At 38.2% G+C, this 27,439-nt stretch overlaps 1 protein-coding gene across 1 annotated transcript in view; it reads right to left on the bottom strand.

Moving 5' to 3' along the window:
- Positions 1 to 27,439, bottom strand: part of DOCK3 (dedicator of cytokinesis 3) — a 184,866-nt gene that overhangs the window by 111,017 nt on the left and 46,410 nt on the right. Inside the window, exons 6-7 of the mRNA XM_053953429.1 lie at positions 13,851 to 13,999; positions 5,838 to 5,922 (exon numbers count right to left, since the gene is read on the bottom strand). Of these exons, the coding sequence (XP_053809404.1) occupies positions 5,838 to 5,922; positions 13,851 to 13,999 (234 nt within the window). The remainder of the gene's footprint in view (positions 1 to 5,837; positions 5,923 to 13,850; positions 14,000 to 27,439) is intronic.

The raw sequence follows: 27,439 nt of genomic DNA, 5'->3' as shown, positions 1-27,439 counted from the left end.
TGCTTACAGAGTGTACACTGAGGTAAATCTATGACAATAAGTGGTAAAAACCTCAGGTTTTAAATTTTTCCACAACTAAAAGATTAGATTTGACTAACTCTCTGCTTTCATGCTTCAGGACCATGTTATTACAATACAATCACTGACTGAGTTAATTTATGTGCCCTTGCCTCTGGCCAGGCAAAGTGCCCAGAGGGTAGATGCCATTTTTGGGTATTTGGATGGGAGGGTGATTGAAAATAACCAACATGGATTTATCAGGGGTACATTATGCTGGATCAAGTGATTCCCCTGAGGTAAAATAACCAAATCAGTAGATTAGGGAAGATAAGTGGCTGCTGTGTTCCCCTAGCTCAGCAAGACCTCAGCACGGTCTCCCACAGCATTCCTGTACTCAACTATAAACTTACACCTTCATGGACAGACCCATTATTTGTTAAAAAAAATTCAACAAACAGTAGGATTTTCAGGCTCCAGAGGTAGTGGGCTGATGGTGTGCATTCTTCAGGGGTCTGTCCTGAAACCTATGTGATCTTAAATTGCCAGATGATCCTAAATTGGGGACAGCAGACTGGCAGGGTCCTACTAAAGCAAGTCAAACAGAAGTCGGGGGAGCACTCGGGCAGCAGAGACATTTAACAATTTACTGTTAAATGTAAATTTAACAGGAATGGAGCCAGTAGACTGAGAATAACATTTATTCCTTTTGCCTCAGCACTGAGTAAACTACAGCTGAAGTACTGCATTCAGCAAAGGGCAGTGAAGCAGCACAGGTGTTTGAGGAGGATGCAGGGAATGCAGCATTTGAGTCTGGAGAAGAGAAGGTTTGTAGGTGACCTGTGGCAGCCTGTCTGTGTCCATGAAGCTCCCAGCACAAAGAGGCAGCCAGGCTCTCCACAGAGCTGCACAGCAGACTGGCCAAAACACTGTGGTCATCAACTACAACATGGGATATCCCACCCTTCCAACAAGGCAAAATGTAACTCCATCAGGGCAGCCATTACAACATTCAATCCTTTCCTTTGAAGAATTTCAACATCCATCTGGACAAAGCACCGAGCAGCCTGGTCTGAATTCACTACTGACCTTGCACTGAGAGCAGAAAGTTTGCCTAGACCTCCCTGAGGCCCCTTCCAACCTGAAAAGCCTTCCAAAGTGATATAAAAATAGGACTGTTAAGAAACTATCCATCTTCATGCTAAAAAAAAAACCCAAAACAAAACAAAAAAACCCCACCAAAACAAAAAAAAAAAAACCAAACAAACAACAAAACCACCACCAAAACCATTTTTACCTTTATTTTTCCCAAAAGATAGTTGTCTGCAAAGACTGTGCAAACTTTCACAGATACAATGTTCAGTATATCTTTCCTCATCAAAGTGTTTTCTGATGCTTCAATTGATTCCTTGCTATTGTAACCCAGGCCTCTTGATTCTTTTCTTATCCATCATTAGGATGAAAAGATTAATTAATTCAGCTTGTGATTTCATTATAACCTCAAATCTCCTCTACAAAACCACCTAAGCTTGTAGTGTCCCAATCTATACTTCAGAGCCAACAACTGACTGCAGGATTTAAAATCTTACATTTATGATTCTCCCTGGTATACTACATTTTTCACATAATTTCTTAAATTTCTCTCTATTATTTGGAATTCTGATCCTTCCCTCCACTGAAAGAATCAGAAATACTATTTCCAACTTTGTGGATTTTGTATATTTAGTAAGCAGACTCCTTATTTCAGCATCTAGTCCTTAATTAAACTTGAAGTACTACAAAATGGAGGATGACCCCAAGAAATTCAGCTAATTCATCCCTCCTCCTATTTAATCAAATTATTTACAACCGTTCAATTTTTTTTTTTTTTGGTATGGGTTTTCTAATTAGCTCTGTGTTTACATTACAGTAATTTAATCTAGAACTAATGACCTTTGGAGAATTTAAATTAAAACAAACATTTAAAACCTTTACCAAAATCTAAATATGGCATCAGCTGCTTCTCCTCTATCCACTAGACTTATCTATGTTCTGGAACTTTCAAAAATTGCTTATTCTGGACAAGTTCACACTCAGTATTACTCATGTCTTTGCTGCAAGTAATTATTATTTTCTTTTATTAGTAGTAGTAGTAGTAGTAGTAGTAGTATTTTCCAGCATTTTTTACAGGGAGAGAAAAATTACTAGCTCCTCCTCCATCACCTACTCTTAAGGTGTGAAATTGTCTTGCCCTTTGCTGGTATTCTGGAACCTTATCCATCTTCCCAATGATTATCACTAACATGTCTGATATGGCTTCTCCAAAGATGCCAACTGGAACTCCAAATCCCTTGGAACTGAAAACTTCTTGAAAAAGTTACCACCTTAGCAGAGTTCAGTGGAGCAAGAAGGACATTAAGGGCCACATTATTTTTTTGCATCGCGTGCCAGTTGGTTTTTCCCAGTATAAAAACTTTCTTTTAGCTTCCCAGGTAGTACCAGGTTATTTATATAAAACTGTTTCTTGATACAACTGACCACATTTGTTTGTTATCTTTGAATTTGTGCATTGCCTTTCTAAGTTTTCTATTTACCCACTTTTGCTATTCTATTATACTTCTCTATAATTCTGTTCTTGTAAACTGGCTCTCAGTAATCTCAATTTCCCTTTCACTCTAATGCCTGGAAGAAATGAAGAATTCTTAATTTATCCAACTTGGCCTGTTAGCGAGCATTTTGTGGTTTTGTTTTTAATTTACTGAAAGAACTATCAATTCTCCTTACCTCCATTTTCTCATCCAACCTCTTTCTCATGATATCTTATCTATCAATAACAGTTTTCAGTGTTGTTCTTTCTCATTCCTTCCCTAACAATGCCTGGTGAGTGAATCCCCTCATTCCCAAGTCAGTCTTAAACTGCTTTCTGTCTTCATATTCTCAGCTGACTTTTTACTGGGCTTTAGAATGCAATGTACACAAACCTGTTCTCTGTTAATCTGCTTTATTTTACAAAGAACAACCAAGAAAATCACAACAAAGATTTCATGATCTTTTGTCCAATTTGTGTCCAGTTGTTTTCCTTATCTAGAAGAGTTTTGGGTAAGTGAATTCTTATTTTCTTGACTATTCCTTTCTATCAATCACATTTACCATTTGAATAAAGAATATACAGTTCTGAGGTGATGCAACATTAATTTTAAACTATTTATTTAGGAACTCTATTTTTTTTTTAATTAGGAACTCTGGTGAACTCATGGCATTTCTCTCACACAGTTGCAAGAAATGCCTAAGCTGCAGCAGTTACACAGCCAGCAGCTGTGCCTTTCATGCACCTCCTGAACTTGTCTTGAAGACACATACCCACTGCAATAACTTTACAGAAAAGCTAAATGTAAATAATCACCAGCTTTGAATATTTCTGATTTGTGAAACCATTTCAGATATTTGTGTCTTGTAACCCTTCCACTAAAATGTGCCATCCAAGTGTTCCTGACATCCTGCAGGACTTTGTGTTCCTAAATGACAACTTCAGTCCAGTGGAAATTCCAGCGCTGAGCTCTGTGGCAGAATTCTGAGAACATATTTTCCCACCATTCAAAAGTAATATGTATTTTTAAAAAGTGTTCTGTCATATTGGTTAAAGTCACAAACATTGTCATAGGGAAAGGGCAATTTGTTTTCCTTCAGGAGCAAAGCAACAATTCCTGACAAGTGCTGTGCATCCTGCAGCCACTGGCATTTAGCTTCAGAATGAGAAACACGGAGAAGCAGGATGTGCAAGGCCTCAGAGCACAATAGTTCTGCCAAAGAGATGAATACAGCATCACCCAGCAGCCACACACTTAGCAATGAAACATGAGAGCTAAAAGAGAGGCTCAAATGTAACAACTTACAATTTATCATCAAGAAGAGCAGTGCTAAGCCTAATGACTGAGCAAAAAGTGCTTGAATCTCTGTTGTCACAGAGAGAAAAATCTGATGTGCTACCTCACCCATTGCTCTGCTAATGAGTGTTTTCTATGTTACATTTAACATCCTACAATCCTGAAAATATAAGAAAGTAATTTGGCTCTCACAACTATTCCTGCAAGATTATTTTACAATGTAAAACCTCACTGCTCATTTGAGAATCCATAAAGTATTTAGCCACAAGTAAGGAGGATTCTCTCCTTGGGCTTTTGGTAAATGATAGAAACTATCCCCAAACCACATTAAAAATAACCCTAAAACTACCTAAGTCACCAACATACCTTTCCTTCATTTTTTACAAAATTTAAGGTAAAAAAGAACAGCTTTTCAGCTGCTTTGGTTCTTGAAATTGCCTCCTGACTGTGAAGAGATGTGATTAGACAGCACTGTCCTCTTGCATCTACAGACTCCGGCAGCAGTGAAGTGTGAAGTGAGTAATGGTGCTGTCCTGAGCCCTGCCCAGGATGGAGCAGCACAGAGACAGTCACAGGACTAAGGGGTGACATAATCAGGCTGCTCTGGCAATAAATATTGCCTATTTGCAGTACTCCAAGTATTCAGAGTAAAAAAAATATGCAGAATAAACCTCAGAGTAATAAACCAATCCTTAGTTAGCAACTGATCTCACAGCCTGAGTCTTCACTGATGGAATTTGCTACCGAGTAATTTCCACGCTGTACTGAAGGAAAACCCTGCTGCACTGGCACTATGGACCATGGCAAATTAGGAACAAACTTTAAAAATTAGCACTATAGACTGGTGTAATTTCATATTTCTTATGCAATAATTCTTACTTCTTTCCATGAAATCCACTGTTACATGGTGCAAATAATCCAAACCAGCAACAGCACCCAGCTTGTTTACAAAACATGCCTTTGGTTTAAGGAAAAGTCACATTTTGCACACCAAACCCATCACCAAGCCATGGATTTCTCTGCCCCTGATCTTAAATGGCTGAAAGTCAGAACTGTTTTAAAACAGGAAATTAAAAGCTTCCTAGAACTAGAGTGACACTGTAACAACATTATGTAGAAAACAACTATTTTCTTTGGAAGATATTAAGTGAAGAAGTTGTACAAAATAATTGCTGAGGGTTTTTTATTTGGGGTTTTTCTTTAGATAAAACAGCATCTGAGGAAAGGTTTTCATTCACTTTCCTGATTTTTACATGCTGTTTCTCCCTCTACAGTTACATCACAATCCAAACCAAAATTATCTATATTAGTCCTACTAAGAGAGAATCCAAACACAGTTAAGTTGTAAAATGCATGAGTGGCTTTACAGTTCACTAATGGCACAATTCACATTTCCAAAACAACTTCATTACGTACAAGCAGGACTGTACAAATGACTAATAATGACAGCATTTGGAACTCACTCCAGTGAAGGAATTATACTACTTCACCTGAAAATCCAAATATTCTTATTCAAATGCACTCCATGCTTTCTAAGGAGCACTGACATTCAAGGATTAGTTTTACTTAAATTAACTTATGCACTTGTCTCCCTTCCTCTCTCCCCTTTTGTGAGCGCAAAAATCTTTGCAACAAGGCAAAGATGTTTATTATCTATGCAAACACAAACCAAGACTTTTCACTTAGGTATTCTTCATCTGCAAATCTGCTCAAAGAATCAGAGACTTTCTGTGCTCAGAGAACCTTCCAAGAGTTAACACCACATTACTTGTAAATTGAAATGAAAATGCATCAAAGCATGCCACTACTTAGGATATGAGACACACTGTTCTAGTGGTCAGGGTGCAAATGGAGAAGACATTTAACTTCTAACACCACTGGAAACAGAAAAACACGTGAGAGTAAAGAATAAAAACATTTTCCCTTCTCTCCCTCCCACAGTGAAAACTCAGAGGAATCTCCCATAGAATTTCTTACCATTTTATAAAGGTCTGAAACACTGATCTGATCTGAATCCACAACCTCAAAGTCCTTCCGTGGAACTAAGTCAAGGCCCAAATGTCTGCAAGAGAAGGAAGAAGCAGTGTCAGTGAGGCACATGAATGGTCATCAGCACCTCCTGCATGTACCTCCTCCAGGGCAGGGACACAGAAATACTCAGCTATTCCAGTCTTACTGCAATTATTAACAATTAAACAATTCTAAAGAAAATTTAATGCAAACATCAAAAAATCCCTCCACAAACTTGTTACTTTTTGTTCCCTGACTTCAGTGGAGCTCTGGCAATTAATGCAGGGGAAGCTTTTGGCCAATATGTTGGTGCAGTATTCAAAACAAAGTAATTTTGTACATGGAAATGTAGCAGGCAAATCAAGTTCATACTCTGTTTGCTGTTGAAGTATTCAAGTAAGATCTTCATTACATAATGGAAGAGTTCCATTAATAGTACTGTTCAAATGGGCCAACAGATTCCAAGCCTTGGGAAGCTGCTTTGATATTCCTGGTGTTCGTAAAACTTCACCCCCGTGTAAACACAGTAATTTTTGTTAGTAATAAACAATAACTGCAATAACAATAATCTTAATCTGTATTTGTAACACCCACAAAATATTTTTAATTATTCTGAACAGAATTAATATTTTGGCTCAAATCAAATATATAAACTGATGAAAAAAATACCAGTGCAAAGATGACTAGTTAAGGAATTCAGCTGTAGAGAAGGCAGTTCAGGTCACAGCTTCACAGGAGTAGCAGACAGAATAAGATATTCTTTACCCAGACAAAGAAATGCAAACTGTTAATGAATAATTAGTAACTGTAGACTGCAGAACAAGACAACCTTAAAGGTGACAAACCCCAAGTTTTGCTCCACAGATCTTCAGTTCCTGAGGCACAAAGAGTTCTGAGCATTACAATAAAAAGCTACACTGAACACATATTAGGAGTACATTTTTAAAAAACCCAACATATTAATTAACCGTTTTCCTACTTTTGCCTTACATAACTTGGTACTTCACTTCCAGACATTTTATATTGAAATTCTCAACAGTCTTAAAGAAAAAAACAAGCAGAAGAGGTGCCCTCACGAATTACTGTGGCACTCCTATCACAAACTATAAAATAAAAGCAGAAGCCAATTTAATTTTGTAATCAGAGAGGGAAACATTCTGCACAGACTTGTTCCTGATGGCAAATGAAAAATTTTATTGAGAAAAACCTCTCTGGTACTGTAGAGTAATTGTGTGGAGCAATAACAGAAGGCTCCAGGCAATCCAGTGTCTCTTTCTGAGCAATTGGCTTAAAACAACAGCTGGGGAGAACCAGTGGTTTGGAGGAAGCTCAGCTACCTTTGCTCACCATGGTGCTTTTAAACACTACCCACAATTTTCCAAACTTCATAATTCTTTTTTTTTGAATCTTTGCCTAAGCAGGTTTTCCTTCTTTATTTATATCCCTAAACCAGCACATCTCCAAAATACAGCTCAGCCCTGTTCACTTGCCCTGGCACCACTGTATGGTCATTGAAACCCCCTGCTGACTAACTGGAATTTCCACATTCTCAGTTCTTTGCTCAAATCAATTATATTTTCAATGGAAAAAAGGGAGCAGCTTTCCTTCTCCAATGCAGTTTCATGTCGAATACCAAATTCTAATTTCTAATGCTACATTTTGAAAGCCATGGTTTCACACTTTGTTTTGATTAAACCTATCAAACACAAGTTATCTGTGGCCCAGGACCAGTATCTGAAAACTGCAGCTGCAACAATGAAAATGACTGCATCTATTTACCAAATGAAAAAGATTAAAATAAGGACACACTAGATAATCCTTACCTGCAGCTGCCAGTTGAGCCTACTTATCACAGAAAGTAAAAATATATAATAAAAAATGGTAAAATCAGTTAGAGATAATTGCAAAGTTTTGTTTTTTTTTTTTTTTAATGTTAATGCTCATCAAATTCACACATAGAAGCTTTCCTAAATGTGAGTTTCTAAACAACCTCCAAAACACCCTGTCACTCACATGTGTGCACACTCCCACCCCTAAAGTACATTGATAAAGGGACTTCCCCTCAGCACACAGATATGAACAGATTATTCCCTACAAACATTTTCACAGCCATTGTGTGTGCACTGCAGTTCCAGGGCAGTCACAGAGCTCTATTAAAGTTCCCCAGGAAAACCTGGCCAAGCCAGTCCCAGCCTGATGAGGTTCTGTTCACATCATTTCAGCTCTCTGGAGAGCTGGGGTGAAGCAGTGCCTGCACTCATTACTCAGAACATGACAAAAGTATTATCTTCTGCTTAATAATGTTCAACACAACTGCAGCAGCATCCCTGTGAAACTTATCTAATACCCTATTTTTAGTTAAATCCCTTAACACCGTGGATTTTCAGCCCAGAAGATTCTCATTCTCTAATACTATGTTAATCCTGCAGAACACTTGCTCCCAGCAAATAAGGGTGTCTTGGCTGGAGCACAAACATGCAGCCATTTACTGTGCAGGTGGAAGTTCAGATTCGTACACTCAATTTGTATCAATTATTTTTTTGCCTGTGAAGGACTGACAACATAATGCTTGAGATGGCAATGACAGTCAGTGGCCCACTTTCCCTCTCTGTTATCAAACACTGGGGGAATAGAAGAGCCCCAGCTGCCAGGCAGTATTTCTCCAAAACAGAGCATGCATAAAAATTACATAATGTGCTGGTTTGTTTATTTGACAGTTCCTGTCTCCACAATACTTTCTTTTACAAGCTAATTCTTGTGCTCTTTTATTCTGCCTTCACACTGAACTGCCCTTCAAAAATATTTCCCAAGTATCCCTACAAAATATCCCCAAGCCTACCAATTACCTCTTGATTGCACCTGTTTGAGATACCTCCAGCTGGCATTTAGACATTCTTCCTCATCTACATAAAAGCCTTCACGATTTTCCTTTCTTTGGGGGATAAAAATTTTAAAAATCCACCACCTAAAATCTCAAGGTAATTTTCTCTCAAGTAATATGAAATCAAGCCAACTGACAAAAATACAGGGCTTTTTAATAGTGAAAGGGATGAACGCACAACTCAAGGTTGCCTGGGCTTCTAGAAAAAAATAATTTAGGTTTAATGGTGATTTTGAGGAATAGTCCTAATTTCTAGTACGTTCACTTATTTACAATACAAACACTACAGCATTTAGAATTCATAAAATCACAAGTCAGCACAACTCTTCCTAAAAGAACCTTGAAGAAATATGGAAATATGCCAGTTGATGTAAAAAAAAAAAAAAAAAAAAAAAACACCAACAAAAAAAACCCTAAAAACATCTTTCAGATGCAAACTCAGTCCTGAAGAACAGATTGGGAGAGCTCATCACATCTCTGGAGGGTACAAGATCTCATCCCCTTTGTTCCAAAAACATCCACTTTACCTCAACCTTTGTAGCTTTAATTTTGCAGCTACCACTTTTTCTTTTATTCCTTCTCTCAGTATATCAAAGCCTCACTTAATATCATTTATATTTTTCTCACACAAACAAAGATGGTGAAGGGAAAGAAAATGATGCTAGCAGTGATTCACATAAACTATGTACAGACTTTAAAATAGACTTTGATGGAAATACAATACAGAAGTCCACAGAAAATTAAATACATGAAAAAACCATGTTTGTCAAAATGAGACTCTGCTAACACAACCCAATAGTTTTCTCTGACAGAATTAAGTAACACAAAAAACTGCAGGGGCTGCAATCTACAAAGAAATTAGTAAAGTACTGATGTAATGCTACACAGGAAATTATTTCTTAAAATGAAGATGATGAGATGAAGGTAAATAATTTTAGTTAGGAACTGATAAAAGGGAATTGCAGCAAATACTTCTGAGCATGGCAGTATCAGGCTACAGAGAGAGGTTATTCAGGTTTTCCTCAAAGCAAAGTTCCTTACACATTTAATCCCAACTCAATCATTACTCCAAGCATATTCAGGAGAGGGAAAGATGCTGGACATTCAGAGAGAAATGGCAGCTGCAATTCTTAAAGGCATTTCTTCATGGTTGTTTAAGTTGGTCACTCCTATTTTGATCTCCTTTGATGTAATGACAGCTACTGCAATAAAACTGCCTTTAATTCTCCAAACAGGTATCATCTGTACTTCTAATTCTTACCTCCAGATGCATTTTACTAACTTTAAGCTAATTGTTACAACACCACTAAAAAATCATTCTTACTCCTTTTATGTCAAGAAAATATGACAAGAGGATAAATCACTCCAAGCCCCAAAATAATCTGAGAGTGTGAGCACTGAAATTCAGGGCGTTTTGAAATTCAAGACTGTGCTGGCTTCATTAGATCACACAATTCCTGCCCTCCACAGTTATGGATGTCAGTAGGTACTAACCAGCTGCTACAGACTGTCCAACTGCAATTCTGAGGTAGGAGAAAAATCATGACCTTAAAAGTGTGTTTCATTTTCTTTGTATGACAGTTTAAAAGATCTATTGCTAATATTTTGCCCTTTGTTTTTCTTCTTAAACGCTCATTTGTACCTTTTAGCTACCTGTGGGTCTTTCTGTGCAGAATTTATGGCAACTATTTGGAAAATTTCTTTCAATGTAATGATTTTAATAACATTTTATGGGGAAAAAAAGAATAACCTTTGACTAAAAAGTAATAAAAGCCTACAAAGTCATCTTGTTTATAGCTTTTATCTGTCAAAAATATCAAGGTATTGGTGGCTCCCCCTCCTGCCTCTGTTTCTGACCCAAAACATAGAATATATATTCCACATTTATAGGGAAGGAAGTGTCTTCCCATAGTATGCAAGGAGACCTGGATGCTTTCTGGTAATCTCCTGACAGATGATACATTAATCTGAAAGAATCAGTCCTGAAGATCAGGTGAGGTGACCTCTGATTTTCAAGTTGAATTACTTTGAAGAAAGCTTCATCTGCCTTTCTGGCACACAAGGTATTGCACATACTGCTGCAATTAGCTTTTGGCACTGAGGCAGAGGCAAAGGATTCACATTTCAAATAGAAGCTCTGTCAGGCAGATTCCTTCATCTGCTTTTGATGCAAAAGTCTCCACAATGAAACCGCTCTTCATCAGAAAAAAGCTGCATTCTGGTTTCCCATTCTAAGCAATAGTAAAAGTTGAAAGACTTATCCATTCATGTAGAAGCAAAAACCTAAACAAAGATTTCAAAATCAAGTATCTATTTTATTTGAATTATGATAGAAAACGAGATGAAGAACTGAAGATTCAACTTTATAATGTGACTTAAATGAGATGATAAATAGCAGACTTCAGCTTTATAACATTTGTTTCATGCTTTACAACTTTTTCCTTATTATTCACAGGCCATTGGACACTTCCAATAGCATTTCAGACTTCCATAGATCAATATTATGGTCAATATTATCAGAGTGAAACACTGCTAGAAAGCAGAAGTATTTGCAGTATTTTGTATAAAACCCAGCAAGATAAGCAGGAAAGAAAACAGCAGATAATATTTTGGCTATGCAAAAATATACAGGGAGATGATTAAAAGTGCAAGTGTAAAACCAGCAAGGTGCTCATCTGAAGGTACCAAATTCTGACTGGGATATACAAAAACCTCTGTAGCAGCAATATCAGCCCTGCATGTGTACAAACCTAAGCTACCTGGGGGTAGAGTGGATGGAAGAGGAAAGCAGGAATGAATGAATGAATGAATGAATGAATGAATGAATGAATGAATGAATGAATGAATAAAAAAAAGGTTGTGTCCAGGATCTTTCTTTTGTACAGGGGAGAAAGAATGTGTAAGCAACAGAAAATGGAATGGCTAGAGGAAGAGGCAATCAGTATTGTGTTAGAAAAATGATTAGCAACAATACAGGGGTTTAGCAGCAATTATTGTAAAATAATAGTCCCACATTTTAACAGGCCCAACTACAGTGCAAAACTTCTTAGTATTTACAGTAAGCACGCGAGACTAAGCAAACAGAAAGTTTGAAAACAATCTAAATGAGCTCTTCCACAAAAAAAGAAATGTGTAGCTATTCATTCAAGGAGGGTATCTGTCCCTTGATTTCCACCAGCTCCTACCAGGACACAAGGGATGACTTCCAGAGCCACTGCCAGTGTATTTAAGGGAAAATTGTACCAGTTTAACAAAGTGAAAAAAATCAGTAATTGGTGATGACAAGAAGTATGAGTCTCATGTTTGCACCACTCCTTCCCAAATAATATAATTCATTAATGATCAAGGTCAGGATAAAAAGAGTCTCTCAATAAATACAAGCAAACATGTTACATATTAGATGTGTGAGATTACTATTTCCTGAAAGCTGCTTGGCAATGGAATATCTCCTGTTACATTGTACTGTCTTGAGTAATTACAACTCTGCTCAAACTGCAGGGAAGTCAATCTTCTCAGACAACATTAATTCACATACAGCAATTAACACTATTATAATACTTGAAAAAGGCCAGTACTATGTGAATATGTCTATGAAAATCATTAATGTTTTTAGCAGATTAACACAGGTGGTTGTAAGTTTCATGCTAAAACACACAGAGAGGGGGGATACAAGAAAGTGGCAGAACTCTTCCAGAAATTCTGTGGAAAAGAGTGATGTTGCAGAAACACCTCCAAAGACCCAGACATTTAGATTTAAATACTACATCTATCGCTGATATCATGCATATCTTTCTCTTGGGAGTTCAATACCTGTAGTAAGAAACAGATTCTTTTTCCCCCCAAACAAGCATCCTGAGTAGATGAATATAATCCTGAACATATTTACGGATTTCACTGAGGCTTCTCCATATTTGTCATGCATTAGATTTACCTTTATAGTTCAAATTACTTTCTTATTTAATGGTTTTACATCAAAAAAGGTCTACAGGCACTTCATGGAACAACGTATTCTCTTCAGTGCTGCATTGCTCTCCACTCTCCTCATCTTTTTTTCCTCACAGCATTTTTACAGCTTCTTGTTGCTAATTTGATCCATAAACTCTGAGCAAAACCAGGCAGGCATAATGCTCAAAAACAGTCTCTTGGTTCCCATTTGCTCTACTGGGAATAAGAATGGAAAATATCTGTAATTCTGCACTGCAGAAAGATTGATGCAATCTATTGGTCTATGTCCTCCAGAACTTTCTTTCAACGAGAGAGAAGTGCAGCAAGGGGGCTGCTAAACCTTTATCAGGGTGTTCAGGTATGTCCCTCAGAGGGGGTTTTGAGGTAGGTGACCACGGAATGGAACCAAACATAGCTTAATGACAAACACTGGATTTTCTCCTTAGCTGTCAACTTACAGGACTCCTCCCCACTCCCACATGCTCATTAGCACTAATCCCACTCCCAGTGGGAAACTCTCTGTCTGAGAGTGTCATGTGTGTCATGCACAGCTTACCTGTCTGATCCACATCCCAGGACACACAAGTCTGGCCAAGGGCTGGTTTTTGTCTAATGGTAATCTATTATCATTTCTGTGTGAATGAATCGCATTTGTCTTTGCCTTTAAAAGAACCTCTCCACAAAATCAACACGGAGCTGACCAAGGAAACCAAACCTCTGAGAAGTGTCATGATATAAAAAGTCTGAACATTGCAGCCTCAGCTCCCATGTCCCTGGTTAACTGTGAGATTCTCTATTTTTTGCACCAACCATTAAAATACTTCCTCAGTGGAAAAAAATATGTGTTTTAAGTACCTCTGAACACATCCTCCCAAGCCTAATATTCTACAGGTTACCAAGTAAGTGAAGTGACCTAATCCTTTTATAAGTGCAGGGAGCCCTTGGAAAGGCCTACTGGTAAACAGCTCATTTCACACCAAGAGCAAAACTCCCTGTAGAAGGCAATACATTGAGGAAAAAGTTATATTTGATTTTCAAATAATCCCAAATTCGCCCTGTGCACAAATACTATTGGAAAGGAAATGTTGTGTAGGGTTTTTTTGTTAATAAAAGTTACTTGAGAAGAAGTAGAAGAAACAGGACCCAGTACTTACTCATTGCCCCAGTCCAGCCTCACTGTGAGGTGTCTCTTGACCTCTCGCACCTGATCCTGTGTCAGGTGCCCCGAGAGCAGCTGCCTGCGGAGGTCTATGAGCTCATTCATCACATGCCGCAGTTTGTAGAAAAGATCTACCTTATGTTTCTGTAAAGGCACATTTTTGGGAGAAGGGGGGAGGAAAAGAGAGGGAGAGAGAAGAAAGAAAGAGGCAAGGAGGGGGAAAAAAGCAGGGGAAAAAGAGAGGGGGAGAGAATAAGTTTGGAGAGAGAAAGTGTGAGAAAAAGAGAGATTAATAAGTTACCCAATTTTCATTTAATTACCCTAGAGGAACATCAATCCAGTTCTTGTGAGCCTTAAAATATTTACATCAAAAAGTAGTGTTAACGGATGCAATTCATACTAAATAACTTCTTATTCCTGTGGTTTAGGCTCAATCTGCTAAGAGGCTCATTTTCTGATGGAACCTAATGCTAAATAAAGAGGATTCATTAGGCACAGCAGGAATCGCTTATTCCAATCATACAGAAAATGTAAAATTTTAGATTTAAAGTGATAGAGGTGAAAAAGTTTACTTCTGTCAGCAGTTAGTTGGATGGCTCTGAACAGTCAGCAACAATGAGTCACCACAACAAAAGAGCATTTTAAAATTATTTGTGATATTCCAGTTACTGAAGTTCAGCCAGGTATGAGGGGGGGTGGGTGTGTGAAAATTCATTACTTGGCAGGCTAAAAAGGACTAAAGCAATTAATAATAAAATCCACCAGGAAAACTACTTTGAAAGAGAAAAATTACCATAGATAATATAACCCCCCCACATCAGTAAAGACAAAAACTTCCACAACTAACACTGTAATCCTTTCCAAAAGAACTGGCATTACTCAATTAACCCTCTTCACCAAAACCAAATCCCCCAAAACCAGACAGAAGTGGAAATACCTTTTTCTCCTGCAGGAAATAACTATATGTGAATTCCCCAAAAAGGAAAGTTTGAGGCCATCAACCAAGACCGCCGATAAGATAAGATAAGATAAGATAAGATAAGATAAGATAAGAACAGAACATGAGTCCAAACCACTCCACTCTGTGCTGGGTCAGGACTGTGTGTCAAGGGGGCTCGTCTCCATCCAGTCTCCAATACTGCATAAAACAGCCAATTTGCCACAAAAGAGGATCCCATGAAGGAAAACGATCTCCTGATGCAGCTGGATGCTGTTCTTCGAACAGCTGAGCTCCATTCCCACTGCTTTGCAGAACTTGAAGTGTTTGAACCTCACTTGGGAAAACACCGAGTAGATGGATTGACATGGAGACTTGATCAGCTGGCACTGCCTTGATCACATCTTTGCTTGTACATGAGTGGGTTATAAAAGCCCTCTAAATACAGACACCTGCATCTACCAAGACTACATCTGATACAGGAACATCCACAAAGAGAAACATAAGTGTTTTCTGTTGCAACACATTATTAGAACAAGTGTTTTTCACTTGTTTACCAAAAATAGTTGAGATGAGATGAAAAAAGAACTTCCACCTACTTGAGTTTGTTTTCCTATAAGACCACTAGATCTGCATGACTTAGGAAAACAGACATCAATGCAATCCATTTTGATAAGCATTTTTAAAATTTCTCTGAACCTCATTACACATCTGTTTTGCTGAAGCAGGTTAAGCACAGATGGCATCATCAGTTGTTCCTATCAAACAATTTTGAGATGAAAAGATGCACAATCTTTCAACTCTGCATCAATACTGGTTCTGGTCCCACTTGAAAGAAAGAAAAACAGACACCAGACCTAACAGAAAGACATAAATTTCTGGGGCTGAAAAAATTTATGCAAAGAAGATAATCATGCATAGCTGATAAGCTTAAAATGACTCAATTTTGTTTAGGTGTTATTACTAAATGTAAATCCTATATAAACTGACAATGACAGTAGGTGTGGGAAATGTCCATTTTTATGTGCTATTTATGTGAACAATAAAAGGCTGTCACTTTTAAAAACCCAAGATAAAAACAATTTAATTTGGTAGTATCAAAATAGCAAATTAGGTCTATTTTAATAATAAAACAGTTGGGAATGAAATTATCATGAGAATCAGGTCCCAAACCATCATATTCAAACTTCCCAGCTAAACCTGCTAAGAGAGCCACTTTCTCACTCCTGTAATGATGGTTCAAGGATATCAAAAATATCTGGACCATGGTCCAGAGCACCATGCTGGTTAAATTACAATATGTTCTATGGTTATGTTTAAACAGTCATTTTATACAAGCCAAGGAGTACCAGAAGTGCTTACTTTAAATACAAATAAAGGAGACTACAGAACACAAATGTTTCACCTGCTTTAAATTGAATGCACAAGTATTGAGAGAGCTAAACACAGGGTGTCCTTCCAGAAAATCCAAGGTCTAGGGCAAGGAAGGGAGGAAGAGAAAGTGGAAGCCAGCAGAGCTGTGGATGTGATCTCAGGGAAACTGTTACAAAGAACCATAGATGTAAGACCCATAATAGTGAAGGAAAACACTCGTGAGAGAGAAAGGAGAGCTAGAATAGAGTTGAAAGTGGCTTAATCCCAGGCTTGCAGGCAGAAGAGAGTTTGAAGCAGTCAAAAATCAGTTTCTAACATCCCTCCTCACACTATAGAAGCCCAGGGACAAATGAGCTTCACATGGGAGAGATGGAAGGAAGGAGATACTCACATTTTAATGACTTCTCTCTTTCAACATTAAAAAAAAAACCTCTTCAAAATTCAACACTAAGCTAAGTTAATCAGATTCCTACCCCTGTGTAAAAAACATGTAAAACAGATGGCCCTGGGTGCCACAATTAAGAAACACCTCTCCCTCCCCCTCCCCCAATTTTTTAAGTATTAAAATACTTCAATTTTAGTTAGAGTAGCACTATAAATAAACCTGAATCTTTAACATCTTGTTAGTAGTTAAATAAAAGATGTGCAAGTCAGTCTGATGTGCAAACATTCATTCTGTTTCACAGTAAATTTTCATACAACCTCTAATCTCTCATTTTTTCAGCTGGCTTTATCACAAGCTCCCAAGCAAGGAGCACCTTATCAGTCCATCCAGAATGATCTGTGTGTGCTTTTATAAACATATTTGGTAAATCTGGAATATAAAAGTAAGCATTTCTGCAGAACTTTTATGGTAATAATTATAAATGAGTCACAAAGAAAAAACCTGGATGGCTTTAACAAATTGAGACTCTCCTCACAAGCAGCACAAGTCCTCTAACATGTCTTGTTGCTTCATTTTACTATACCCAGACACAAAAACATTTGCTGTATTTCTTTGATAACTAACAAGTCACACTAATCAATGTTTGGATAATCTTCAGATGTGCAGCTATGCATCAAAAAGTGGAATTCTGGCAGTATTTTTTTTTTTTTCTTTTAATGACTCTGTATTAACTCTCTGGAGTTCAAAAGCCAAAAGATGGGTTTGGTGTGGAGCTTCCCCCACTGCCCCTCTCCAACAGGCCGGGGCAGGGCAGGAAATGACAGTATGTGTGGGTGGAAAGACAGACAGGGAGCTCACTCACCAACCACCATCCCAGCACAACAAAACTCCCTTGGGGAATTTATTTATTGCCAATTCCAACAGAGTTGGGCAGGGAGATACAAAGACACAAAGAACCCTGTCCTCAAGAACCCCCTTCCCAAGCCCAGCATTTTTCCCTTGACTCCCAACTCCTCCATCCTTCACAGAATCGCTTCCTCCCCTCCATGACAGGAGAAGGAAGGGGTCAGTCCATGGTAGCTCCTCCCTTCTCCCTCCTCGTCCCAGTTTTCCCCTGTGCCAGGGTGGGTTCTGCCCACACAGACCGCAGTGTGGATCCCAGCTCCATTGCCTGTTCACATCCCTCTGCTCGGCTCCAGTGTGTGTGGGGCTGTTTCTCCCCTTTCCCCCTCATCTCCCCGAGGCGCCCCCAGCGGGGATCGGCCTCTTCCCTCAGCACCATCCCCAGGGCCGACACCGGCACAGGAGCTCGGGATCCCCACAGCCCGGCTGGGCCAGAAACGCCAACGCAGCCGAGCACAAAGCAGGCCCCGCTTCCCTGCGATTCCCTCGGGTGGCTTTGGAAACACCGGCTGCCTCTGTCACTCTTCTCGAAATAAATGCCACATAATATGAAAATATATAACAGACCGGTATGTTACAGCAGATGACCTATTTATAGCCATTTTGTTACCATGACTTCATTTACCACCACTGTAAAGTCAGGATTTTGCCTCTCTCAAGAGCAGTCCCTTAAGACATTTCCCATAAAACTGCCTTAAGCTGTAATGGAGGAGAAGGGCGCAAAAAATTATTTTCCTTATAAAAGCAAGTGAGTAGCTTTTCCCAGGTTCCTTGTTATGAATTTTGGGATCTACATTAGCTATTGAAGCCTGCAAGCACCATCAGCACATGAAAGGAAATACTACAGCTAGAAGCAACACAACAATCCTGCCTTTCTCCTCAGTTTTGTCAGTTAATTACTTCATATTAAAACTCTGTTGGAATTTAAAAATCTTTGCAATATTTATAGCTTAGTCTTACTCAAAATCTGTAATATTATTACCATGAAAACTTTAAACTTCACCTATCAAATTAGAAAGTATTCATCAAGTGCCTGTTGATCAATAAAGGTCAGACTACAGGTCAAAGAGACCTGTATTGTTTGTATTTATTTTGAGACAAAGTTGTCTCAAAAATAGGAAAGAGCTAAAAATTTGTATGGGAGATGTGGACAGTACACAGGTGTCCTGACTGGCACCCACAGAAAAAGCAATTTGAGAACACAATTAATACTTGCACATATTCATCAGTTCTCCATATGTGCCTAGACAGCTGGTCCTCTTGGATTACAGAACTAAAAGGGACTTTAAAAACTGTTTAAAAATACAAACAACAAATAAGTGAAAATAACATCGAGCAAGAATAAAGTTAAGAAATTACAACTAATTAAAACTACAAACTTCATTTACTAAGGGTTGAGGCAGCATCCTGGGGTTTTCACAAGGGGCTGGGTGTGAGCTCAGCCCTCTCTGACAGGACACCATTAAACACTGAGAGTCACTGGATCATAGAAATGTTAAGGTTGGAAAAGGCCTCTATGATTGTCAAGCCCAATAAACAACATTAGTCTTCCAAATCAAACAACAGACTGAGAAAGGCATCTCAGTTTAGGTTTATTTTCATTCTTCTATCCTGAAAGTCTCTATTTATTAGTTCTCAATTTATTCATAAGGATGCATTATCATGAATTGTATTTATTTTGTCTTATGAATATTCATAGCTTTTAGCTTCAAACAGAAATTATTTACTCCAATAAAAATCTATCTAAATTGATTCTCTACTGTATTCACAGAGGGCATTTCAACTTACAGTCTGTAATAAAGCCCAGTAAATCAGAGGGACAGAAAAAATAAATTCAGACTTTTGCCATTGAAAATGAGTAAAATAGCTTAAAATAGTGACATGTGAAAAGGGAAGAACTTAAGCAGTAAAAAGAATGATGTAACATCAATAAAGAAAGCAAAAGCAGAGAATAACCCACAAAACAAAGCCTGTACTAGATAAACAGAGATGTTTCTACAAGCTTTTCCTTTATATTAGATTAAATAACCTGCCTGAATTACCATATATCATACTTCAGTAGTATTTTTTTTCTAGATATACTATGTCCTTATGCTTCTTCCAAATAGCTCAGAAGCTGAAAGATATATTGAATTAACACCAGTAACTTCACAAAAAGGTTCCTTGCATTCTTGGCAACAATCCAAGGAGAAACCAACAATCCTGGCTTTCCCTGAGCTGCAAAATAAAAGTAAATTCTCAGAAGAATGAAGCCTGTGATAGGAAGCCCTAAATCACAGAGAAGCTGATTGGATACAGGCACCTCACACTAGCAGTGTATATGCAAAATTCTCACCCCTCCTTATTTCCCCCATTTCTCCTAAATGTATTAAATTCCATTTGTGCTGACCTCCCCCTCTCCTGAGGAGCATTTAATATGCTTTACCAGAAACCTTGTGCATCAAAGCAACAACTGGATTGCCTCCAAAATAATTTCAGAACTCCATTGGATTGGATTGCACATTTACAAAAAAAAATTAAATGCATTCAAATTCTTTACGATAAACCAAAAACAACAATGGTTTGTTCTGCTCCAAAATCAAAATGGTTTATTTAAATCAAAGCTATCTGCCAACATATCCAAAAACCTGGTGATATTTTTTATCTGCTGCAAACCAAACAAATACCCTACAGCCTTTCACAGCTTTAAACCCTTTGCAGAGGGGAGCCCAGGTAGCACTGCAGCAATAGTGGCACTTAAGGAACAGCAGGACACAGGAGGACAATCCTCCCAATGGCAGGCAGCAAAGCTCTTTTGCCTTGAAAAAGCTTTTCCTCAGATCTCCTATGAGGGACAGTGGGTAATATTTAAACCTGTTGTCACAATTTAATAAATCAACCCATCTCAGTTCAGAGCTCTCCACACAATATTATGAAGAAAAATGCTTTTACAATGGGTTAGTCCCAATCTATTGCTCTTCAAGAAGAGAAGTGTTCTCCTACTTGTTTGTATCACCTCACAGACCTTAAATGATTAACTCACACTAATGTGCAATTCAGAGCCTATTTTTATTTCTAGTAACTCAGTATGGTACAAACAACTTCTCCACTCCAAACATCAATTATGCCACACATGTAAATAGCTCTGAGTACAAGTTATTGCACTCCCTGGCAGTCAAGATGTGCATCTTGACTCTCATATCTCTTCCTTATTTACAGCTTCAGATGCCTGAGTTGTCTAATGCAGCAACTTGGGACAAGTACAAGATGACAACATTTAACAGTTACAGAAACAAGTTGAAACAAATCTAAGACAATTCTGATGTCTGACACTTCCTACTGTCAGTATTCATATGCTGTTGCTACTCTTAAACATCATCAGGAAATGCACCTCGGCCAGCATGAGACAGGTATTCTGGGGTTAATTAGTGCTGTTTAGCTTTGTTCGTTAACAGAAAAAATGGGATGCAAAGAAGGGAGACTGGCCTTCTCCAGGAATAAATATAAGGGGCTCTGTGGGATAATTACTGTGAGAAGAGGAAAGATTTGGTTGAAGAAATACCTTAAAGTTGCCCTCTGTTTAAAGCCCAGCCCTACCCTGGCTGCCACTGCTGACAGCTGAGGGCTGCAGAAAACCCTGCCTAACGAGATTGTGGCACAGCCTGCAGCTTGCCATTGCTTTGCTGAGATTGAATTGAGTTCCTAAATCTTTAGGAGTGACAGCAACATTAACCTCCTTTCCTAACATCATCATAAACTTTTAACAAAGCTTAGGGAAATGGAATTGAAGGGGATAAACTTAGAGGTTTAATTCTTCATTTCAATAATACTGCACAACAAGTGACATTAACACCCCTTTTCAATCCATATTACATTTCTTGAATTCAGCTCCAAATCCTTTGGATATTAAATGTACTTATTTGTTTTTATATTGTAAGAACATCTTGTTCTAGACAGTCTTAAATATAAGAATGTAAAATTTAGGATAAAATTCCATTCTGAGGAAAAAAATATGCATGCAAGGCTTTTGCTATTTAATTAAGGATGATTCCCTCCGGTCTTGAATGCCTCCATCATGACACAGATGTGTTAGGACACATGAAGGCAACACATTATGTTTTATCATATTTTTCTTCAGAAGTATGACTAACAAGACTAGATAAGTTATCCTTCTGAAAGACAATACACCAAGGAAAGAGCCCAAGAACAGGAAGAGGCTTCTTTTTCCCACTGTGATCTTCTTTCAGGTTGTTATCCTGCTTTTTGTCCTGCTCCCTCCCTTCAGGATCCTGAGCTGCCCCATCTCAAGGCCACTGCTGCTAAGGACACCTTTGACCTTCACATCCCCAAACTGTCCTCCCCTTTTTGTAAACACAAGGTCCCAGCAGTGAAGGAGCTTTAATAAGCAAAACTAGAATTGGTACCAGATGTTCCCTGCTCACATCATCACCTTCCATTTTCCTCATAGACTTGTGTCTCCTATTTATATTAAAACCACAGCCATAATGGACCTTTCCTTTCCAAAACACACTTGCTGAATCATGAGGGATCTTCCAGAGGGGGAACTGATGGTCTTGAAATACAGCAAAGGTATTTCTTCTCCCATCAGAAGTTCTGGTCCTACAAAGCTTGGAATATTGGTAAATGTGGCTGGAAGAGGAGCACTCCCAACCTCCTGCTGGGATCTCGCCACAGCCATCCAAAATGCCTCCTGCTGGAAGCACTGAGTGCCAGCAGACCCCACTTATCCTGATGGACTGGAAAGGGGGAAGCTGTGTGACCTGCACCTGCTAAAGATCTAAACCTGCAGGACTTGAGGAAGATGCTGCATTCAATACTTACTTGTGCTATTCACCTGTAAGACAAGCAACAAACAGAAACATTCTGCTCTAAAAGAAACGGAAGCAGTATTGGATAAGTGTGGATGCCTCCATATTTCACACTTTCAGAAGACTTTTTTCTATCATTTAAATGCAAAAGAAATTAAGGTATTAATAAGAAAGCTTCTTACCCATAACTAAATAGTTACATTCTTTTGCAAATACAATATACCCCTCCACAAAATCAGTATTTTAAGGTTGTTTTCTGCATGACAGAATTATATTACCTTTCACATCAGTTTTAAACTAGAGCTAAATGCTTTTGTTTACACTCTGAATAAACATGACATTTATTGAAGTGGTCTTAATAAATAATTAACATTCAAACTAATTGATAATAATCATGCTAAGTTAAAACTTGCAGGATAAATATCTTTGAAGAAATTCAAACTGATTACAGTATATTACAAGTTCTGTCAGATAAATAGCTTCCCTTTAGCAGTGCCTTACTGTGCCAAATTTTCAAGCTGAAAAATACTTTCTCCCTTAAGCATTTCCATTGCATTTAAATCAAACAGCTGCTCTTCCAATGCTATTTACATTCTTAACAGGGAACTTCACATCCAGTGGGGTTCAAGGATACAACCTGATACTTTCACCCTCTTCCCAGCTCCTCTCACACATTGTCCCACAGGGCACAAAATTAATATTCTCCTTCACACATTGGAGGGCTCTAGAAGGAGTATTACTGCTTTGGACCTGACAAACAGGAGTTTTTCAGAGAAAAAAGCTCAAAAGAAGTCCCAGGATCTGTAGGACTGGGTCAGTACGAGTCATTTTGAACATTTTTAACAATTCTTTGTCTCTGTCAGGGTCCCTGCAGGTCATATAACACAAGTTCATTATGTTAGAGAAGATTTTGCCAAAAGCCACTTTAAAGTAGCATTAGGGGCACTTAAAACACTAAGAAAGAAAACCACAAGCAAAACACACGCAATTATTCCCACAAAACACAGAACACAGGCCATTATTTGCAAACTGGTTTGATTAGTGCATTTTGTAATTAATGATCCTGGGCATGGTGCCACCATTTGTCTTCCAACATTTCTGTGAATCCCTAAAGAAAATTGCTGACTGAAATTCAGTGGTTTTCCAACCAAACTGTCTAATGGAAATTCAAAACAGTAAAGGCATTTCAACTATGCCTCTCATAGACAGGTTCCAGTAATTTCCAGTTCTCTAAAAGAGACAAGTTCAGCTTCAAAGGAACAGTTTTAAGGAAAAAATCTGGGGGGGGGTTTGCAAAGTCTGAGACCACTGCCCAGCAGAGGAAAATCCTTTACAAGGGAATCGGTAGCACTTTTACCCAGCAGTTTCAATAGAGATTGATCCATTTCTACTGCTCCATACAGATGTTCAGTACAACTCTAATCCTTCCTGGAAGCCCTAATTTTGTCTCTGCAAAATAATAACTTGGCAGCATTCAAATACAGTACAACTGTTTTCTAAGATTAAGACCAAGATGCACTGAAATTATGTACACCTTACTTGCAAGCTCAGGATTTTTTCAAAGGGAAGCTGATCACCCAAGTTGTTTTCTAACTTAAAAAAAAATCTACAAATCCAAAATTTTCTGTTTCTATTGTGCATTATAATGCAGTTATTTCTGTTCAAACATCAGATATGAAACAGAATTGTGAGAATATGAAAATCAAAATTCCCTTACACATGAGGATTTTCTCATTACTGAAGGAATGATTCTTTATGGCTCTTTGAACTATTTCAGTATATGCAAACTCCTGTTGATTTATCAACAGTTTTAACAGTAATTCTCAATGGTGGCTCAGACACATTTTATGCCTCCCACCATTATATTAAAAAAAAAAAAAAAAAGAGATAAAATAAATGCAGGAGCCACAGCTCGTTTCTGCAAAACATCTCTGAGGTTCCTAATTTGGAGCATGATAGGAGGAGAAATGAGGTGCAGAATAAAGGGATACACACACTTGAACCAGCAGCTGTTACCAGTGACTAAATAACTGTTCTCTCCCTTGTTCAGTTCTGGATTTCAGTGTTTATACACCATGAAGAAAAGGTTTCTAAAGAGGAAGATCCAGAGAATACCAGCTGTGGTAATGACCAGCACTATTTTACTACAGCCTCGATCTCACAGGCGTCATAGACACAAAATTTGTGAGAGCAGGAATATTTGAGAAGCCAGAACAGACATTTCTGAACCTTGCAGGCAGTGGTGGTTGTGCTCAGGTGCAGAGATCCCAATGTTTTAGGGATGATGCCTCCAGAGAACAAATAACAAATGGAATCACACTGTATGATCTACTCAGATACTCTGTGAGAAGAGAGTTTGGGTTTCAGAACAGCCAGAAATGTTGTTAGGAAGAGCCAGATCCATCAAAGTAAGATTTATATAAACAAGTCATTTCTTCTGCAGCTCCACACATGGCCTCAGGAAAAATACTGGGAAAATAATAACTGATTCAAATGCAAGCTAAGCTACTTCACCCCATGAAAGAACATGTGAAGCTGAGGAGCTTTAAACTCTGGCACTGAGCTGATAGCCATCCCATAATACAGCAGGAGTGAAAACAAATTGCAATTTAGCAGTTAAACAAAAAGCATAAAAAAGCAAAGCAGAATGCAGCAAATAGGATGTAAATTATAAATAAAGCCTGTTTTTAAATATTTGCTTTCACTCATTCTGTAAAATATTCAAGTTTTTGGTGAATAAAAAATTAAAATAGTTCAAAGATGAGAGGCAGAATTACAACTAAAAAGCTAAGAGAAAACAGGTAAAACTCCCAGGATAAAGAATTAATTCCAACCTCTTCAATTTAAGAATGTTTGTTTCATATATGTGACAAAAGCAGTGCAAATATTTGTAAAGGGACCTGTGGCTGGCAGTTGTTAAAACAGTAGATTTTAAACAAAGATCCCAGTAACACCAGAACAAAAACATGTTTTTTGACTTTGGGCATCTCATTATTCCAAGAAATGGTATCAAAGCATTCCTGTTAGTGTGGAGTGCAGGTACTTCCTGAGCTTTTTTCCATCTATTTTAAATATTCTGAAGTGGAAGTTGGGAGTTTTTACTGGGGCTCAGGATGCTCCACAGACAAAAGCCAAATGGAAAGGAAGAAAATCATCACTGCACAGGGAGAATGGTGAAAAGCTCCAGTTAATAAATGACAGCCAAGCAGTGTCAGCAGTATTATTTGCTGCCCAGCACGTCTGGCAGAGCAGGGCCCTGCAGGACACAGCTGATTCCCAACTGCTAAACCTGCCTGAAAGGCAAAGGAACCGGTCCTGACTCACCCTGACACCTTTACCAGGCAACTGAACCATTTCTGGTGAGCTCCCACTTGAAGATATCCAAAATATCTGCTGTTCCCTGCAGTGTTTGAAACGTAGGAAAGCCCAAAAAAAGGTATTGAATGTCAATCTTTTCCACAGTTTCTATATAAATAGCCAAAAAGCATGTCCTCACCAAGGAGATAAGTCATCAAAAGCCACAAAGAATGTGTTTAAAGGGGTTGAAGAATTAGCACTTCATCTCTGAAAGGCATCACTAGACAAAGACTCCTAAAAAACCATTAGTCTTTTGCATACAACGCTCTTGCCTGAAAGAATATAAAACACATCAGTGCAGCACATCCCCTACCTCATAGCATATTTTTTTGTATTTTAGTAATGCTGTTTTTCAACACAGCTGGTCCTGACTAAACAGATTTAAAGATTCATCCATTCCAAGACTATAAAGGATTATTGTGATTATCTAGTCTGACTTCCTGCAGGGCACATGCCATAGAAACCTGCTCACAGATTGCTGCAATGTACTTCCTCCAGGATAATGTGGCAACAAATCATTTAAAATACAATCCAGTCTTGTTTTAAAGATATCAGTAATAAAGAAACAACTGCTTTCTGTGATTAATCTATTGCTAATCACCCTAATTATTAAAAAGTGCCTTCGATACTACCCCAAATTTGCATGCCTCTGCTTTGTAAATACTGGGATTTATCCTCCTTTTTTTTTTTGAGAGAGAACTGACAGATTGTTGACAGATTACCACAATTATCAATCAGCTACCTGCATCCCTCCTCCACATACCTATTTATAAGTCACAATAGGCTGACTCCTCACTCAACTTCTGCAGTTTGTCTTAGCAAATGTGCAAAGTAATCTCTTCACTCTGTCAGGTTTCTGCTGGAACATTATTCTCACTTCTATTTATTTAATTATCTTTATATTTTTATCTATTTGAACATCAAGAAGACATGGATAAACAGTAATTCTTTCAAGCAATAATGAGAATATAAAGAAAACATTATATTTTTAAAATGTTGGATTTGACTCTGACTTTTTAGTCTAGAAATGACAAAACTACAAAAGTAATTTAAATCAAAAACTTGCAGGAAAGAGAAATTGAATGAGCTTTTGCCCTTGTTCATGACAAATAGGATAAGGAATAACAATCAGGAGAGAAGACTGAGCACAGGCTTCAGGAAAAACTTGTAACTCATATGGTCCAAAAAGTACTGGATTTTTGAGAAGCTGCAAAATATCCACTGCTGCAGATAGATTTTTTGAAGCAGGCAATACAAGCACAAGTTGAAAATGCCATGAGTGGACATTAACTTGCTGTAAAGGACTCAGTTGGACTGGGTAACCTGGAGACCCACTCCACGTTCCTCTCCTAGGACTCGCTGCCATCATGGATCACCTTGGAATCTTTCTGGCTGTTCCCCATCTATTCTGAAGAGGACACTGCAGAATCAGTAGCAGCTGCCCAGCAATCACCTCATTAAATTATACAGAGAATTTTTCAATTATTCTCCCCCTCTGGAACTCCAGATGCCCCCTGTCTAGAAAGGCAAGACTTCTTATCCTCTTAGCTGTCAAAAGCAAGGAAGGGGCTGATGTTGGATTGGTTTGCAATAATGATGTTTCATCATGTTAAGTGTCACTGCACCTCAGGACACAAACACCATCTGTGGGGCCTTGCTATATTTGGATGTATTGGAGTTGGTGCTGTTTAAATGAGCCAAGTGTCTGACAGAAACCACACAATTTCTGAACTAATAATTGTTTAACTTCCTATTTCTGCATCATCAGCAATTTCTATGTCACTGATTTTTCCTGATTGCTATTAATAAGACTAGTGAAT

The sequence above is a fragment of the Vidua chalybeata genome, chromosome 12 (assembly GCF_026979565.1).
Source record: "Vidua chalybeata isolate OUT-0048 chromosome 12, bVidCha1 merged haplotype, whole genome shotgun sequence".
In the NCBI taxonomy this organism is placed as follows: domain Eukaryota; kingdom Metazoa; phylum Chordata; class Aves; order Passeriformes; family Viduidae; genus Vidua; species Vidua chalybeata.
The sequence above is the reverse complement of the archived record's forward strand: the minus strand, read 5'-3'. Positions and strand labels throughout refer to the sequence as shown.